General features: G+C 57.5%; 1 protein-coding gene across 4 annotated transcripts in view; it reads left to right on the top strand.

The window, feature by feature from the left end:
• The window catches only part of TP53I11 (tumor protein p53 inducible protein 11), a 17,380-nt gene extending 1,198 nt beyond the window's left edge, over positions 1–16,182 (top strand). For 2 of the 4 annotated variants that reach the window (XM_006908061.3, XM_015586417.2), the window contains exons 2-8: positions 9,421–9,507; positions 10,198–10,357; positions 10,996–11,054; positions 11,288–11,336; positions 11,742–11,838; positions 13,137–13,238; positions 13,717–16,182. In XM_006908061.3, coding sequence (XP_006908123.1) covers positions 10,229–10,357; positions 10,996–11,054; positions 11,288–11,336; positions 11,742–11,838; positions 13,137–13,238; positions 13,717–13,850 — 570 coding nt within the window. In that variant the 5' untranslated portion in view covers positions 9,421–9,507; positions 10,198–10,228 and the 3' untranslated portion in view covers positions 13,851–16,182. The remainder of the gene's footprint in view (positions 1–9,420; positions 9,508–10,197; positions 10,358–10,995; positions 11,055–11,287; positions 11,337–11,741; positions 11,839–13,136; positions 13,239–13,716) is intronic. The other 2 variants (XM_015586415.2, XM_015586416.2) reach the window with 1 other exon arrangement.
• Positions 16,183–16,666: the final 484 nt, after the last annotated feature.

Genomic DNA, 16,666 nt, shown 5'->3' with positions numbered 1-16,666 from the left:
TGCTGGCCCGGAGCAGGGTGGGCTGGGGCTCCCCGCTGTCCGCAAAATATTCGCTCCCACCCTGAGGGTGTGTCGAGAAACCGCCGGAACGCGGCACCCACCCTCGGCGCGCCCAGCAGGGTCCGGCTCTCGCCGGGAGTCCCCTCGCTCCACCCTCCACGCCCCCACCCAGCCCCAGGCTCCCGCCGCCTCCTTGCAGCCGGGAGAAGCGGGCTTCTCCGCCCGAGCGTGGAGGGCGGGAGTAGGATCAGGGCGGAGGCCGAAAACCCCGAGGTTCATCCAAAGCCAAGGCCGCTCTGCCGCTCCGCGCTTCCTGGTTGATTTCCTTCAGACGAACTTTTCCTGGTGGGGCTGTCCGGCGGGTTGAAGGCCCCAGGGCTGTAGGGATGCCCACCTCTGTCCCTGGCGGCCCCTCTTCCTGCAGCCGGCAAATCCCAGGGACACCGGAGGTGGGGCGGGTGGGGTTGTTAGATTGGCAGCGGCACTGACCATTTCTTAGCCGAAACTCCACACTCAGCCCTGGAGGAGGAAAGATTTTTCTTGCTGGGCTGTTAGGAAATATGGTGCTATTTCTCCAGGCCTCTGTTATCCTGTCTGAAAAATGGGAGGGCTGGTCCCCGCGGTCCCCTGGGGCCGCAATATCCTGGGATCCAGCTGCCCTGGCTTCTCCTTTTCCACTTGCATACTGTCAGCTTAATCAGCCCTCCCCTGTGTGGAGTGGAGGGCCGAGGCCCAAAACCCTACACCCGTATCTGGCTGTCAACACCGGCAGGATCCACGGCTCAAGCCCCTTCTCCACAGGGCCCTGCCCCCAGAACCACCCCCCGCCCCCCCAGCAGCTTCTCCTACCCTGCACTTAGCTGCGTTCCCTCCCCCAAGATCTTACGATAACCCCACATCCTCTGCTGGAGAGAGGGTCTGCTGCTCTGAGGGTGTAGGGGTGTGTGTGTGTGGGGGGGGTGCGATCATATTCCACAAAGCCCAGGACTGTTCTTTACTTTCCCTCTGAACAAAATGTGAGCTCTACACCAAAAATAATTTAGTGAACAAAGTGCCAGGCGCAGTGTGAGGGAGACACCTGTGGACAAAATATTCTTGCCCTTGTGGAGCTGACACTTAAAGGGGAAGGGGCAAATAACTAATAAAATCAATAATCAAATCGTGTAGTGTATTAGGAGGTAAAGGAGAATAGTTGAGCGTCAAGGTCAGGGTGGGATTGCCATTTTAAGTAGGGTGGTCAGGGCGGCCTCCCTGAGGTGGTGACTTTTGAACTAAGGCTCTGAGGGGGTTAAGGGGGGGCGGGGATAGCTTCAGGAAGTAAAGATCCTGCAGAGAACAGCTTATACAAAGGCCCTGAGGCTAGAACGTGCCTGCTGTATTTGAGGAAGAGTAAGGAGCCAGTGCAGGGAGAGTGGAGTAAGGCCCTGTAGAGGAAATAGCGTGGCTGGCTATCTCTCCATTTCACAGATGAGGGCAGCTATGTCCAGAGACAGCGCGTAAGTCACCCTGAACGTGCAGGAGAGGCGGCTGCAAGGTGGGGGTGCCTGATGTTCTGACTTCTGGCCCACAATCCTTTCCCTTCACCCTGCATCTCAACTGTTCATTCACAGCACTGACTACGACCCGCCCAGGGCCAGGACTGGCCAAGTGCCGGGGACATGGCGGGGAACCACCCAGGCTTGGTACCCCAAGGAGCTTCATCTCTGCAACCTGTTGCCAGCCCCCTCCCCAGGTGCTGCCTGCCCACCTGCTGTCAATGTTCTCAGGCCAGCATCTTGACCCAGAGTGACCCTTGTTCTCTCTCTTCCCATTTCCTTCCTATGGCCACCCCCCTGTAAGTACCCCACTCTGAGTGTAGCCTGGAAGGGGACACGTTCTGAAGCTGGTGTGGTCAAGGGTGGAGACTGAGACAAAGAATTGAGTCTCCTCCCGGTCTGAGACTAACAACGGCAACATTATTATTGAGCATTCACTACGAAACAGGTGCTTTTCTAAGTGTTATTTGTGCATCTCCTCACTGGTGGAGGTAGCTGTCATTATGACACTCATCTGAAAGATGAAGAAACAGGCCAGGAAATGTGGTGTCACTAGCCCAAGGCCATGCAGCTAGTAAGTGGTAGAGCCGGGATTTAAGCACAGGTGTTTGGAGTTGTGACCTCATTCTTTAATCACTAGTCTGAGGCTAACAGAGCCCCAAACCCTGGGGGAGATGGTCAGTCCTGGAATGTGGTTCTGGCCCATCAGCGTCCTGGGAAAAGAACAGGGACCCTTCTGCCACCTCCCGCAACCTACCCAGGAGGCAGAGCCCCACTTGCTTCTGAAAAAGTTGCTTCAACATGGTGGTACATCCCTTCAAGGAAACTCTCTTCCTCCCCTCCCCTCCCCTCCCCTCCCCTCCCCTTCTTTCTGTTTCTTTTATTTTTCCTCCCCTCCCCTCCCCTCCCCTCCCCTCCTCTCCTGTCCTCTCCCTCTGAGTTCCTGAGCAGCTACAGGGGTGGGGGAAGGTGGGAGTGGTGGGAAGGGACAGGGATGTGTTCACTGCCTTCTCACCAGAGCTCCAGTCCCATGGGACCCAAAAGCAAGTCCGTCCTGATGACTGTGGCCTCATGGGATCTGGAGGCACTAGCTGCCGTTGACGGTCCTGACATGGTCATTGGGCCAAGGGGGAGGCTGGCCACTCCTGGCCTGAAAAGGACAGGAATTCTCTGTGTGCTCTGCCCTTTCTGAGTGACAGGAGGGACAGGGAAAATCCTCTCAGACTCCTGAATGGGGACAGTGGCTGGATGCCAGCAGCAGCTTCAGACCCCTGGCCGGAGGCCCCCAGGGGTGTCCCCTCCTGGCTTTCCACCCTGCCCTCCCCGCTTTCCAGCACAGCAGGCAATGTTTATGTTTTGTCCCTTACACGTTGGAGATATTTGTTTGTGATGAAACTTTAGGCTTTTCTCTGTCTTTCTGGAAATTACGCACCTTCAGAAGACAGAGAACAAAGAACATGTGTGTCCGTGGAGACAAAGGGAGAGCCGGTGGGACTTGGGGGCCGGCGGCAGGAGCTAGGGCCTTTCAGGCAGCTGGAGTGTGGCTAGTGGATGGCAGGGGTTGGAAGCCGAATCATGAATGTCACAGCCGGGGCCACACTCCCATTTTTTTAGATGAGGAAACTGAGCCCCAAAGTCCAGCCCTGGCTTACCCATGATGGCACAATCTGCTGGTGACTTCAACTGGCCCGTCTCAGCCCAGTGACTCAAGGCTCCCCTGCCAGCCTTCCAGCTTCAGTGCAAACCCTCGGCTGCCAGCTCCCATGTTCCTGGAGGTTCATGGACATGGGGTGTGAAATCCCCTTCTTGACTTCAGGGCTTGCACCGTGCTCCCTCCCCTCCCTGCCACTTCTACTGTGTCATCCGAGCCCTTTGCAGTAGCGTCGACACTGAGCTCTCAGCGATGGTGGGACATGACAGAGATGGATGATGCAGCCCCGTCTGCCACTGGCTCACCTGCTACTTGAGAGAAGGCTGACTAAGACTGGCCCGGCCTTTAGAATAATTACGCTCTCCAGGGACACACCGTAACCCTGCCACATCAAAGGCTGGCCTCAGCTTCCTCTCCTAGCCCGTGGACCCTGAGACCCTTCTGCCAAAACCTGTACCCAGAGGCCTCTGTGATGATGTCGGTAATGCAGCTGTGTCGATCAAGCCTCCTTTGTGTCCTGTGACTTCCTAGTTTAGCTCTAACCCACCCACCACCTAGTAAGTCAGGCATTAGCACCCCCATTTATAATGAAGGAATGGAGAGGGTACAGGGCTAGTAACGCACAGCCGAGATGTGAACACAGGTCCGTTAACTCCCTAAGATTTGTTCTACCTGAGGACCCAGGTGGTGGATTCTGGGCTGGGGGGTCTTTGGACCTCATCTTGCCCAAGGAGGTGGTGATGGGTTATCCCAGGAAGGGACCCCAGGGGTGGCTGGTGTGGGCCCTGGCTTCCTTGCCAGGGCTCTCCCCGCCTCCCCTTCTCTGGCTAGGGCCTTGAGTCTCTCACTGCTCCCCATCCCCGGCTATTGCCCAGTCTCAAACTCCATTTCCAGCTATTTTGCACAAATGTGATAACAGAACAATGAGTCTCCCTGAAGCCCTCCCCAGGTCCTGCTGGAGTCACAGGGCTTCGCCCAAGGGAGGCTGGACCCCAGGGAGGAGTTCAGATGCTGGCGACTTGCCAGGGACTTTCAAGGGAAGAGGCAGTAGGGAAGATGGTTTAGAGCTTAGTTCTTTTTGGAGGTCAGGCTCACCCAGCAATTGCCACCCCTCCCCCCCGCCACACAGAAACACACGCACGCTACCCCCGGCTTGTCAGGATGTCCGGGTAAAGCACAGTTCATTTGATTTGAATTTCAGCTCTGCCAACTTATTCCAGGAGACACTTGAATAAGTCACTTTGGCCTTAGTTTTCTCATCTGTAAAATGGGGGTGATAATACAGCCGATCTCATAGGTTTGTGGTGGGGTTACAGGGAATTCCTAGTCTTGGAAGTACTTGTCCTCCACTTCAGCCCCTGGGTCGGATGCCCCGGGAGCAGTTCTTAACCAGATGGGGAAGGACAGGTGTGCTGCTCCTTCGGCAGAGGGTCTTGTTTGAAAAGGAAGTGGTTCTTGGCTGCAACGCTCAGCAGCAGTGACTCCCCACTGAATCATGGGGTGGCTCAGTAGCTGGTGGGTGTTCTGGGCCCTGGGCCCCTTCTTCTCCTTCCTCCTCCCCTTGCCCATCAGATTCCATGACAAGGACAGCTCTGCAGTCCATCTGTTTCTATGGAAACCAGGCTTCCTGGGAAGTCCTGTGGGGAGGGGGTGGCATTGGGAGAGGTCCTCTAGGATGGGCGTGAAAGTGATGGCCGGCCCCATCCGCTCAGCTGCCAGGGCTGGGCCTAGGCAGCCCCAGGTAATCTTACTAATTGCTGTCCTGTCCTTTACATAGCACATGCCGGGTGCCTGGCCCCTCCACTGCCTTTTCTCAGTATGGCTCATCACAGCCCTGTGAGGTAAGAAGTAGCAGTGTGGTTTCACAAAGGAGGAAATAGAGGCTCAGAGAGGTTAAGAAACTTTTCTGAGGTCAGAGCACAATTAAGACAAAGCACTGGGGTTCGAGTCCAAGTCCACCAATCATTAAGTATATGCCCCTCCACCCCACTGTGCCATCTGCCTCTGACGTTTTCACCCCTGATGAGCTCCTTCCTTCCTGCCTGGTTCGGTCTCTGTGGGCTTTGCTTGGCCTCTACCCAGTCCCGGGCCCTGTATCTTGCTGCCGTTGGGAGCTCTTTAGGGGTGTTCCTTCCTAGCCTCTGATGTCACAGCACATGAGGAAGGGGGAAGGGGCTGCAGGGAGTCACACCTTGGCCAGCAAGGGGTCTCTCAGCCCCCTCTCAGCTCATTTATTTGTCACAAATATTTGTTGAGTTCAAGTGCCAGAAACTGTCTCAGATCCTGTAGACAGAAACCCTGCCCCTTGGTGCTCACCTGCCTCAGTTCTCTGAGACAGTGGGGGCACGACCTCACCCTGCATTCTCACCTAGTCCTCTAACCCAGCGGTCCCCAACCTTTTTGTCCCAAGGGACCGGAGCTCCTATGAGAATCTGATGGTCTGAGGTGGAGCTGAGGCGGTGATGCTAGGGCTGGGGAGCGGCTGCAAATACAGCTGAAGGTTCGCTTTCCTGCCCACTGCTCACCTGTGTGGCCCGGTACCTAACAGGCCACAGACCGGTACCAGTCCGAGGCCTGGGGGTTGGGGACTCCTGCTTTAACCTCACCAGTGTCCTGGGCCCCCCGTAGGCCAGGCCCTTCGCCTAGAGTGTCTGCATTCTCCTGGAGGCTTCAGCATCCCGTGAACTGCTCAAAGCCACCTGGCCAGTAAGGGGAGCCCAAATTCTAACCCAGCCCTGCCTTACTGCAAAGCCCCTTTCCTGTGCTCCTCTGCCACCAGCTCACCTGTGGCCTGGGCAGATCCTGCCCCTGCTGGGCCTCAGCTTTCTGCCCTGTCTAGTGCATGGTCAGGGTGTGTATTTGGGAGGAGAGCCTCCCCTTGGGCCCGCCACATAGAACTGAGTGATCCCGAGTATTCTGGGTGAGTGGGGAGCCCTGCTTCTATGGCCTGACTGTCATTCGCCTGTGCTGACAAAGTGCCCACTGTGTGCCCAGGCCCAGAGCAGAGACTGTCAGGTGGGCACAATACCAGCCCTGCCTTCTGATCACTGGGTCTCAGGGAGGCCAGCTGCCCATGACACGACTAGGTGTATGGGCTGGAAGTGGCAGCTGCCACCTGCATGGGAACCCCGAAGTCCAGAGGAGGGAGGGCACTGCCCTGGGGCCATGCAAAGACTGAGGAGCAAGCCAGGTTGGGGGAGCAGAGAGCAGGGAGGGAATTCCTGGCTGGGCAGTGGTTCAGAAGTGTAAACAACCATTAAAAGCACTGTGATTGGCCAGCTTTATTGGGAATTTGAGGTCAGAGAAGCCAACCAGAGGGTCGTGAACTCATAGTTCGGGGGGCTGCAAGCCACATTCTCCCTTCTTGCTTGGCACCATGTCCTCCCCACCCTGTCCCCTAGCCTCAGGAAGCCTGGCACCTGGGGAGGCCCTGGGGCCCTTCAGAAGGAGCCAGGTCTGGGAAAGGAAGCGTGACAGCCCTGCCAGGCAGGCTTTTTCCATTGTGCATGGCCGAATGAAGAAAGGGAAGTGGAAGGAGCGTGGGCCGGGCCTGTCCCAGGCCGGGCCCTTTGCTGCAGGCACGGCCTGTGCTCCCTGTCTCTATCCTCCAGCACTGCTGCAAAGTGGGTGTTCTCGTCACCCCCATGTTGCAGAGACAGAAACTGAGGCTGAGAGAGAGGTGGTGACTTACCTAAAGCCCTGCAGCTGATGAGGAGGCAGAACCCGAAATTTGAACCCAGGTCTGGCCGCCCCAAAGCCAGTGTCCCACCAGTGCAGGGAGGGGAGTGGAGGAGGCGCCCTCAGTCCTCTCACGGGTTAGAATGGAGCCGGGACTAAAACACGTAGTGGCTTTGATGGGGAAGAGTTAAAGGGCAGATCTGAGGGGGGTGTGGGTGAGGTTTCCCCTGCGGAGGGGTGTGGTTTGGGTCAGGGGGTACAGGAGTGTTGCAGCTGCCTTCCTACCCTGCCCAGGCTGGGCCCGGTCCTGCTGGTGAAGGAGAGTCCGAACTCTGCTTGAGCAGTTAACTGCAGAGGCAGGTGCAGGGGCTTCCCTCCCTTGGAGATCAAGTTCAAGATCTCATTCTCCCTGGGAGGCCCAAGGCCCTTTATTGGTGATGAACTCGCTGCTGGGGCTGGGCTCTGGGGGTGGCCACAGTGGGTCCCCCCAGCCCAGATTCCTGACATCAGAGCCCGTGGATGAAGCTCGTCTCTCCTCCGAGAGATGCCAGTGTCCAATGGAGCCCCTTTCTGTAACTGGCCCCAGGAGGCTGGCACTGCCATGCCTCCCAGCCTTCGCTTTGCGGTTCAGGCCTGTGGTACAGAGGGGAGCATTGTGTGTTGGTGGGGAGGGGTCTTTGGGCAGAGGAAGGCAGCTGACCCTCTGAGCTGGGGTCACTGACACAGCCCAGGCATGGTGGGCCGTGGCCCAAGTGTCAGCCTTATGCCATGGGACTGAGGTCTAGGGACTATGCCCAGGGGCATTAAGCCCCTCTCCTGATCCTCCTTGGCCTCCACCCCAGAGCCACTGCCACCTGGGGGAACTTGGGGAGGGTGGGAGTGTTCGGCTAAGGACCCATCTCACCTTGTATTCTCACATCCCCGCGAGGTAGGACCCTTTATTTTCCCAACTACAGATGAGAAGACAGAGGCACCGAGAGATTAGGTGACTTTTATCCACTCCAGGGCATTTACGTTGAGAGAGATGAAAATTTGTGGTCACCCAAAAGCCCTGTGCAAGGATGTTTAGAGCAGCTCTGTTTGAACTCGTCAGACTCTTGACTCAACCCGTAGGTCCCTCGGTGAGTGACGGGATAATGACGCTGTTCCATGCGTCCACGGAGTAGTCCTCCAGTGAAGAGGAATGGGCTTCGATGGGCACTCAGCTCGGAAGACTCTCAGAGGCATTATGCCGGAAGAAGGGAGCCGGTCTCACGAGGTTCTAGGCGCTGTGATCGCATTCATATGGCGCATTTGAAAAAACGCGGAGCTGTAGCGACAGACAACAGACCAGCAGTAGCCAGGGGTGAGGGGTGAGGAGCGAGTGTGACTCAGACAGAGTGAGGGGGTCTGGGGAGCAATGCAACCACCCCGTGTCCTGATTTGGAGTTGGTGGTTACACGAATCTATACATGTGCTAAAATTCATGTAACTAACAAGAAAGGTCAGTTTTGCCGTGTGTAATTTAAAAATACAAGGCAAGAGGGGAGGCCGGAGGAGGAAGAGGCAAAGGCTTCCTGCACTGAGGGACCGTGAGGGGGCCAGCTCTGCATTCTCAACGATGGCTTCTGGGCCCACCTGGCAGCAGGATGGATGCCAGGCTGATTATAGCTTCTGTCTGAATTCACAGGAAGGTGGTGGCAAGTGTTGTGACAGCATCTATGTTCCCAAGAAGCAGTGTGGTTAAACCCTGGCTGCCCCGTGGGGCCGGCCGCCTCCCCATCTACTGGCTTTGGGCATTGAGCTGTCTTCCAGTCACCAGCAGCCACCTCTCATGCCCCCAAGCGTTCGTGTGTGTGGGAGGGGAAAGCGTGGCTGCCCATATTTGATGGATGAGGGACAGGGCCAGGGACCTTAGGAGGGCCACTGAGCCTGGACATCACACTCGCTGAAGACCTCCCACACAGATATTTTCCCCTCCCATACAGATTTTGCCTTTATCTCCAAACTCAAGCTGATGTGCTTCCTGTCTAGTTTATCCAAATCTAAAGCCATATTTTCTACCCGCCGCCACCCCCCCACCCCGCCCGATGTGATTCTCTGTTCTGATGTTTATTTGATGGGTGCTTTATTTTGCTTTAAGACACTGGGAGGCTGGAAGACTGGAGGTGACCTGAGGACACTTCTGCACTCTGTTTCTGGCAGCCCTGGCTGGGTTGGAGGAATGAGACTTGCCTGGGGCCATATGGCACTAAAACTTAGGTCTGAGGCCTGGTCAGGGAGGTTAGGCAAGTCCAGCTCAGGTACCTGGCCAAGGCGACTTCTGAGCCTTGCCAGAGGGTGGCCGTGGGTGGGAATGAGATGCGGGAGAACCCCAGTGTTGGTGGAGCACGCAGTGGGGCGGGGGTCCTACTGTCAACCCGTCTCCGTGGAACGTCATCTATAAAATGGGGGTAAATAGCACCCACCTTGCAGGGTGGCGAGGCTGTGATTAGAGGAGCCCAATGCCCTTCCCCGCCCTCAGCTTCCGGAAGCCTTTGCCTCATGGTGGTTTACACTCCTGTCTCTTCTGCATAGGTTTTGTGCTGACTGGAGAGGCAAAGGACAGGCACTCAACTCATCTCTGCATCTCCATTGCCCAGCACAGTGCCTGGCACACAGTAGGTGCTTAAGACCTGGCCCAGGGTGGAGCTGGGGGTAACTGGGGATAGAAGGTCACGGGAGGTGGGGGGAGAGGCTGGTGGTACGTGCTCATGGCAGGGAGGGGACAGGTCTGGACTGCCAGAAGCTCTGCCCACACCTGTGGCCATCCTTCCTCTGGCTTAGCAGCCCCTCCCCTTCCTTCAGTCGTGGCAGTTTGAAGGAAGTTGTCTGGGAGATGGGTGGGAGGGAGGGAGGCAGGGAGACAGGGAGGGCTTCCAAACCTTGTTCGCCTGACTGACTTCAAGCCCCTGTTCATCCCCGCACCCCAGGAACCTTTGGCTGTGGTCTCAGTCCCAGCACTTATCCTGGGCCCTTTTCCCGAGGGCCCTCCGTAAGGCTCTGTCAAGCCTGGTCACTCAGGCCGGGTGGGCTGGCAGAGCCGGAAGGGTCTTAGGACCACCCACCTCAACCCATTTTACAGATGAGGAAGCTGAGGCCAGAAAAGGGCAGCGACTTGTCCTTTTTCATCGCACAGCTGGGTGGTCAGGGAGCTGGTCCTGCGCCTGGGCCCTCCGAGTTTTTGTCCTGTGATGCGTCTGCTACCGCAGGCTGAGCGGGAGGCCTCGGCAGGCCCTGGGCCAGGGTCCGGCCACCCTCCGAGGCCTGGAAGCTGGGCAGGACCTTTGGCCTGAGGCCAGTGTCTCCCTGCAGCCCTTCCACAGAGGCCGGGCGCCAGCACAAGATGGCAGCCAAGCAGCCCCCGCCTCTCATGAAGAAGCACAGCCAGACGGACCTCGTGAGCCGCCTGAAGACCCGCAAGATCCTCGGCGTGGGCGGGGAGGACGACGATGGGGAGGTGCACCGCTCCAAGGTGGGCCTCAGAGTGGCCTTGAGCCGGCCACACCCAGGGATCCACCTCTGAGCACCAGTCTGGGGAGGCAGGTCTGGCTCACCACCTGGGGAGAGAGTAACTGAGGCCTATATAGCTGCAGGAACTCTAGGACTTAGCTCGTTTCTCTAGAAACTTAAGGAGGTATTAGGGGAATAATAATAAAAATGAAAACAGATTGTTAGAATTGAGTGCTTATTATGTGCCTGTTATTGTACCAGCTGCTTTAAAAGTTTTATTTAATTTTGCTGGCCCTGAGAGATGCAGATAACACTATTAACCCATTTTATAGATGGATAAACAGGCTCAGAGAGGTTAGGTGACTTGCCTGAGGCCATACCGGTAAGTGGCAGAGCCAGGCTTCGAGCCCACCTCAGGCAGAACCCTGAGCTTTCATTCTCGGACACCTTATTTTCAGCTTCCCTTGAGCTCCAGAGTCAGGTAGGCAGTGGCAGGGGTGGTGGCCTCAGTGTTACCCTCCCAGCCTAGATGACCCTTTAGCTAAGCAGAGGTACCCAGGTGGATCCCTGGGCATCCCAGGGGGCTTTGCAGGGATGAGCGGGCCAGCCCTGCCGAGCACTGCCTCACCCTGGTTGCCGCTAACCCATCTGTGTCCGCAGATCAGCCAGGTCTTGGGCAATGAAATCAAGTTTGCTGTCCGGGAGCCTCTGGGGCTGAGGTGAGCATTTATGTGTCTGTCGGGTGGAGGCAGGGTGATGGGAAGGGGCTGCGTGAGACCCCGCCTTATCGGCCTTGCCCCTGTGGTCTTGCCCTTGATTCCATCCGATCTCATTCCTTCCCCGCAAACCAGCCGTCCCTGGGCATCTCAACTGCAGAGGGGAGAGTCCCCTGGGGTCTGGGGGTGGCAGTGAGGGACCTGGCTGTGTAACTTTCCTCTCGACACCTCCCCAGGGTCTGGCAGTTTGTTTCTGCTGTGCTCTTCTCCGGCATTGCCATCATGGTGAGCGCCCCCCGCCCTGCCCCGCCCCATACCCGGGGAACCCTGAGCCTCTACTGGGGGCTCCTTCCTGCCCTGGGGTCCCCGCCGTCTCTCCCCAAATGGCCATCATGCTGAGGCCCCATCTGTTAAGGCTCCCTGGCTGCCTCCATGTCCTGGCTCCTTACACTCATCTCACCTGTGCCTGCCTACCTTGGAGCATCCTAGATCCCATGTCCGTGGTCCTGGTACCTTGCCCCTGGGAACCCCTCAGAGCCTTCTATCCTAGCATGGAGGGGTGGGGGACAATCAAATCCTGTCCCTGGAATGCCCCAGGGACCCTGGCCTTGCTCCTGGGGGAAGATGATGTCTGGGGAAATTTCAGTAGTGAATCTCCCCCACTTTGAGCTTTCTGCCCTTTGTCCACAGGCCCTTGCCTTCCCTGACCAGCTCTATGATGCAGTCTTTGATGGAGCCCAGGTGACAAGCAAGACCCCCATCCGCCTGTATGGTGGTGCCCTCCTCAGTGAGTATTGCTGGAGTGGACTCCAGGCGGGAGGTAATGGTCAGCTGGGGGACTAACTGGGGTTGTGGGATCATGGGGAGCCTTCCTTTGTGCAGGGACTACCCTTCCCAGAGCCCCGCCCCCTCAACGGAAGTCTGTCTTTGCTGGGTGTATGCTGCCATCTTGTGGCCACTGGTAGGATGTACCCAGTGGATTGGGGCTCTGTCTTTGTCGTATCTGGCCTACCACTGCGCGCTTGCTGGTGCAGTGTCCCACCTAGGCATTGGGATGCAGAGGTGAATGAGGCCCAGGCCCTGCCGTCCAGGGCCTTACAGCCTAGAGGTGGCAAAATCAACATGGTATGTGCGAAACCCCTCACACCACTGGTCGTCTCATTCGAACCACTTCTGTTTCCTCTCCAATCTGAGTCACATAGAGTGCGTGTTAGGAAGCTGAATTATAGCTTTAAAAACTTAGCAAAGATGGTGTCCCTCCCCTTCTCCAAAGCATTCTATGGCTCCCTATTACTTGCAGAATAAAGTCCCAGCTCTTTCATCTGGCATTCAGGGTCTTTTGTGGGGATCCAAGCTGTCTTCTCAAACCTAGTTCCCCGACACCCACCCACACCTCAGTGCCCCAGTTTCCGGAGGCCTCTGTGCCTTTGCACACACAGTTCACCCAGTTCCGATACCTCTGGGGCAGGGGGTGGTGGAGATTGGCACGGCTTCAAGCGCTCTACCCACACAGTGGGAGAGCTAGAGTTTACAGGGTTAGGTTTGTTGAGAGAAAATGAGCCTACATCTGGTGGTCAGAGCCAGCAGACACTGGGTCAGCTGGTAGAGGCTAAGTAGGTGGTTCTTCCACTGAAAATATGGCCTACCTATTCCCCCCTGGGGAATTCCTTAGAGTGATTCCATAAGGGGTTCAGGTTCTCTGTCTCCAGGAGACCATTTGGAAAGAAAGTGTGATTGTAGCACCAGATAACCCATTCACTCACAGACTCCCATCAACCCAGAATCAAAACAGAACCTGATAGGGGCAGAACCTAGAGCTCAAGCCTCCCGTGTTACACATGAAGAGACTGAGTCCCAGTGAGGGGACCTGACGTGCCCAGGGTCCCGTGGTGTGTGGGAAATTTCATGAATGGGAATGAGCTTATCGGCTGAAGCAGCAGAATTGAACCTGGAGGGAATGGGACAGGGGATGGGTGGAGGAGTTTTGGTTTGAGGCATGTGCGTGAGTGGGGGCAGGGGACGTGGGAGTCCCCTGCCCCAAGGGGGTGGGTGGATCAGGCTGTGCCACTCTGTGTCGCCGCCCAGGCATCTCCCTGATCATGTGGAATGCTCTCTACACTGCTGAGAAGGTCATCATTCGATGGACCCTGCTCACGGAAGCCTGCTACTTCGGGGTGCAGTTCATGGGTGAGTCCTGAGGTGGGCAGTGAGGGAGGGAGGCTGAAGGCGGACTGTGGCCGGGGCAGCTCTGCCTCCACCTTTCAGCTCTTCCATTTGGGTTTCCAAGAAGCGACGGAACCTGTCCGAGGGGGAGGGACTGCTGTGGCTGTGTTCACCTGTGTGCCTGCACACCTGCTCACGCGCCTAACGTGCCTATATCTTCCCGAATACACACATGTGCATTTCCACAGCCTCCCACACCCCGGCACAGGCGTGACAGCACACATCAGTGCTCGCCCCAGTCCCTGCCAAGTGGGGGACATCAGAATAGACATGTCTATGGGGTGAGGCAGCTGGCAGGACCCCCCCACCCCCATTCCCCAGCTCAGGGCAAAGCCAGCGAGGTGGCCACCCCAGGGCTCCCGGATCAGCATGCCATCCTGTGGTGGGGGTGAGGGCACATCCCTCCTCTGACCTCTGTCCCCCCCCGGCCTTTCTCCCACAGTGGTCACTGCCACACTAGCCGAGACGGGCCTCATGTCCTTGGGGATCCTGCTGCTCCTGGCCAGCCGCCTCCTTTTTGTTGCCATCAGCGTTTACTACTATTACCAAGTCGGCCGAAAACCCAAGAAAGTCTAGCAGCCCGCCCGGCCGGGGGCCACTCTGGGGCGGGGAGGCCCTGGGCCTCGGTTTCCCTTCGGTTCACGGAAGGCAGGAAGGACCCTGCCCTGCCCCGGGCAGGCAGGGGCGGCCACCTTCTTTCCTCCCGGGCACTGTCCGAATGCTGTGATCTTCTGGGCTTTCAGGTTTGGGGAAGGATGGGGGCCTCTGCACCCCTATTCTTCACCCTACATAGTGACACCTCCTTTTCTTGGGCCTCTTGGCCTCTGGATCCCCTGGACAGACGCTGACTGAAGAGCCTGCATCATGGGGTATTGGGCTGGGGCGAGGCTCCTGCCCCTCCTGCTGGGAGGCCCTGCTTTCTTTTGAGAGAGGCTGTGGGCCGCCTTGTCCTCCCCCTTCACCCCCAGCCAATCTAGTGCCCAAGCAGCTGAACTTGGCTTCTGTCTATGCCTGGAAGATCTGAGGATTTGACCCTGTGCCCCTACTCCTTACTGTGGGCCCTCTCCACATGTGGGGGCTCCCTCCACCCCCAAACACGCACACCTGCCCTCCCCACAGTCTAGCTGCAGCCAGCAGGTGGGGGTGGCTGTCTTTGAGCTGGCATTTCCCTTCCAGCCTTCCTGTGGGGTGGGCCACATGACGCCGTGCCCTGTCCTTGCCACCACGGGCTCTCCCAGGGCCTCGCCTGAGGCTGCTCTGCCTACACCCCAGCTCCTGGAGGCCCCTACGAGCTCCCTTCCCCCAACTGGCCTGGTTCCAGAGCCTGCCAGCGGCCTCGCACAGGCTGGCCCTGACAGATGGACGCACAGATAACCCCAGGTGGAGGCTACCTGTGAGTGATGGGGTTGGGAGATGAAGAAAGGCAGCGGCATCTCCTCGTCCTTTGGCTTGTTCCCGGATTCTGATGTTCACCTGGCTTAGCTCCCTCACTCACCCTTCCCACCCCCGCCCAGGGTGCTGCCCTCTGGACCTCCAGCCTGGGCTGCCCCCGAGGCCTGGTGGGGCGGACCGAGTGCCCTTCAAAGTCAGCAAAGGAAATAAATAGAAATATTTTAGCAGGCTACTTCCTCTTACGCCCCTTTGCCCCCAGTTGCCCTGGAGAAGGCCGACAACTGGCTCCCTCAGAGCCTAAGCCCCCCGGCAGGCCCATCAGCCTGCGTGTCCCCCAATAGTTCCAACACACTTCTTCCGTCTAGGACACAAGTGTGCACCCCAGCAGCCCTAGCCCCAGTCTCGCTTCCTGCTTTGCAGTAGAGTGTGTTTAGGGGGCGGGATGGTCCATAGGTGCAGCCCAGCTCCGGGCACTACCAGATGGGTCTGTATCTGGGAAGCCTATCTTGCCTACGCTGGGCCTCACACTACCCTCCCCTGTGCCCAGCTGTCCCTGTAGCCACTGCCTAGTGCCTGGAAGAGCAGTGGCACTACCGTTGATATACAGCTGAGAGAGGCCCAGGCTATGCTGCTGGTGACCGTGGCTGACCCGAAGGGAGCCGAGACACTAAGGAAGGGCCTGCTCTGCCTTGGCACCCATCTCTCGTCATTGACGTTTGTGCCTGTCCCCAGGGAGAGCCCCAGCAGGCTGGGAGCCCACCACTGCCTTGGGAGGTGGTGTTGGTGACTGGTGGGCAGTGCCACCAGGCCAAGGCCACACCCTCCATCTGACCCTCTCCTTTTAAGGCCTGGCTGATCCTCCGATGAGTGCTGGGTGGTTTGTCCTAATAACCGCTAGGCATGGCTGGTAGGTCCCTCCAAAGGCGGGGAAGCGGGGCCAGGCTCTGTGTTGGGCATCCACCTCGGCTAAGCTGGCCAGGCTCCCTCCCGCTCAGCTCGGGGGTGGGTGGGGTGGGGGAAGCGCGGGCTCGTCCCACAGGGCATAGTGAGTACCCACTGGGATGGCGCCATCCGGGCTCCGGCACAGAGCAGTGTCCGGGAAATTCTGTGCTGCTTGGTTAAACACTGCTCTGAGGCTTGGAGGGAGGGGGTCTGGCAGACAGACAGGCAGACAGACATACGGCCTGGGTGGGGGTGGGGTGGGGCTAGGTACAGGGAGACAAAGCAGAGTCCTGGTTGGGGAGGAGGCAGGGACGAAGTGGACAGGGCCAAAGGAACCCTCAGATCTAGTGAAGAAGGCCTGGTATGGGCCCAGCTCTTCTAAACGTTTGGGAAGACCCAGAACGCCTCTCCCCAGTTCCCCCAGATCCCCTCTGCCACCAGAACCCAGTGCACCCTCTTGCCCTAGCCCACCCCCCACCCCCCAATCAAGACCACCTTTCTTCACGGTCACTATTTATTCTTCGTTCCTTTTTCTTTTTTGTAAGAAACAGTCACAAAAACCAGTGCAAAACCATTAGTGTGGGTGTCCTGTTTTATATTACAAAAACTCTTGATATATAATATAAAAAGGGGGCTCACAGGAAACAAACATGATAAATTAGCTCCGCTATCTACTGCAAGGAACATTTACAGTTTTCAAAATAGACTTTTAACATAGGGCTCATGGGAGAAAGGAAGAAGGTCTTCTGGGGAGACGGGGTTCTGGGGCCTCGGCTCGTTTGAGGGATCCCGTCTCGGCCCCTTAGGCATGGATAGAGGAGAGGGACAAAGGAGGCCGAGGAGGGGCCCTAGCCCCTAAGGTGTCTCCCCTTCTCCCAGAGACAGTAGTTTTTGGAGCAGGAACGAACGGGGTGGGTGTGTGACAACTTGGAAAGGCCTCCTTGGCCCTTGCCCTGCTGTTGGATCACAGGAAGTCTTTATAGGGGCATTCCTAACCTCCCCCAACCCCTGGCAGCCAACAACTGCCACTAGCACCTATTATGGGCTGTATCCGGACC

The sequence above is a fragment of the Pteropus alecto genome, unplaced genomic scaffold (genome assembly GCF_000325575.1).
Source record: "Pteropus alecto unplaced genomic scaffold, ASM32557v1 scaffold71, whole genome shotgun sequence".
Classification (NCBI taxonomy): domain Eukaryota; kingdom Metazoa; phylum Chordata; class Mammalia; order Chiroptera; family Pteropodidae; genus Pteropus; species Pteropus alecto.
This window is presented reverse-complemented; position numbering and strand designations above follow the sequence as displayed.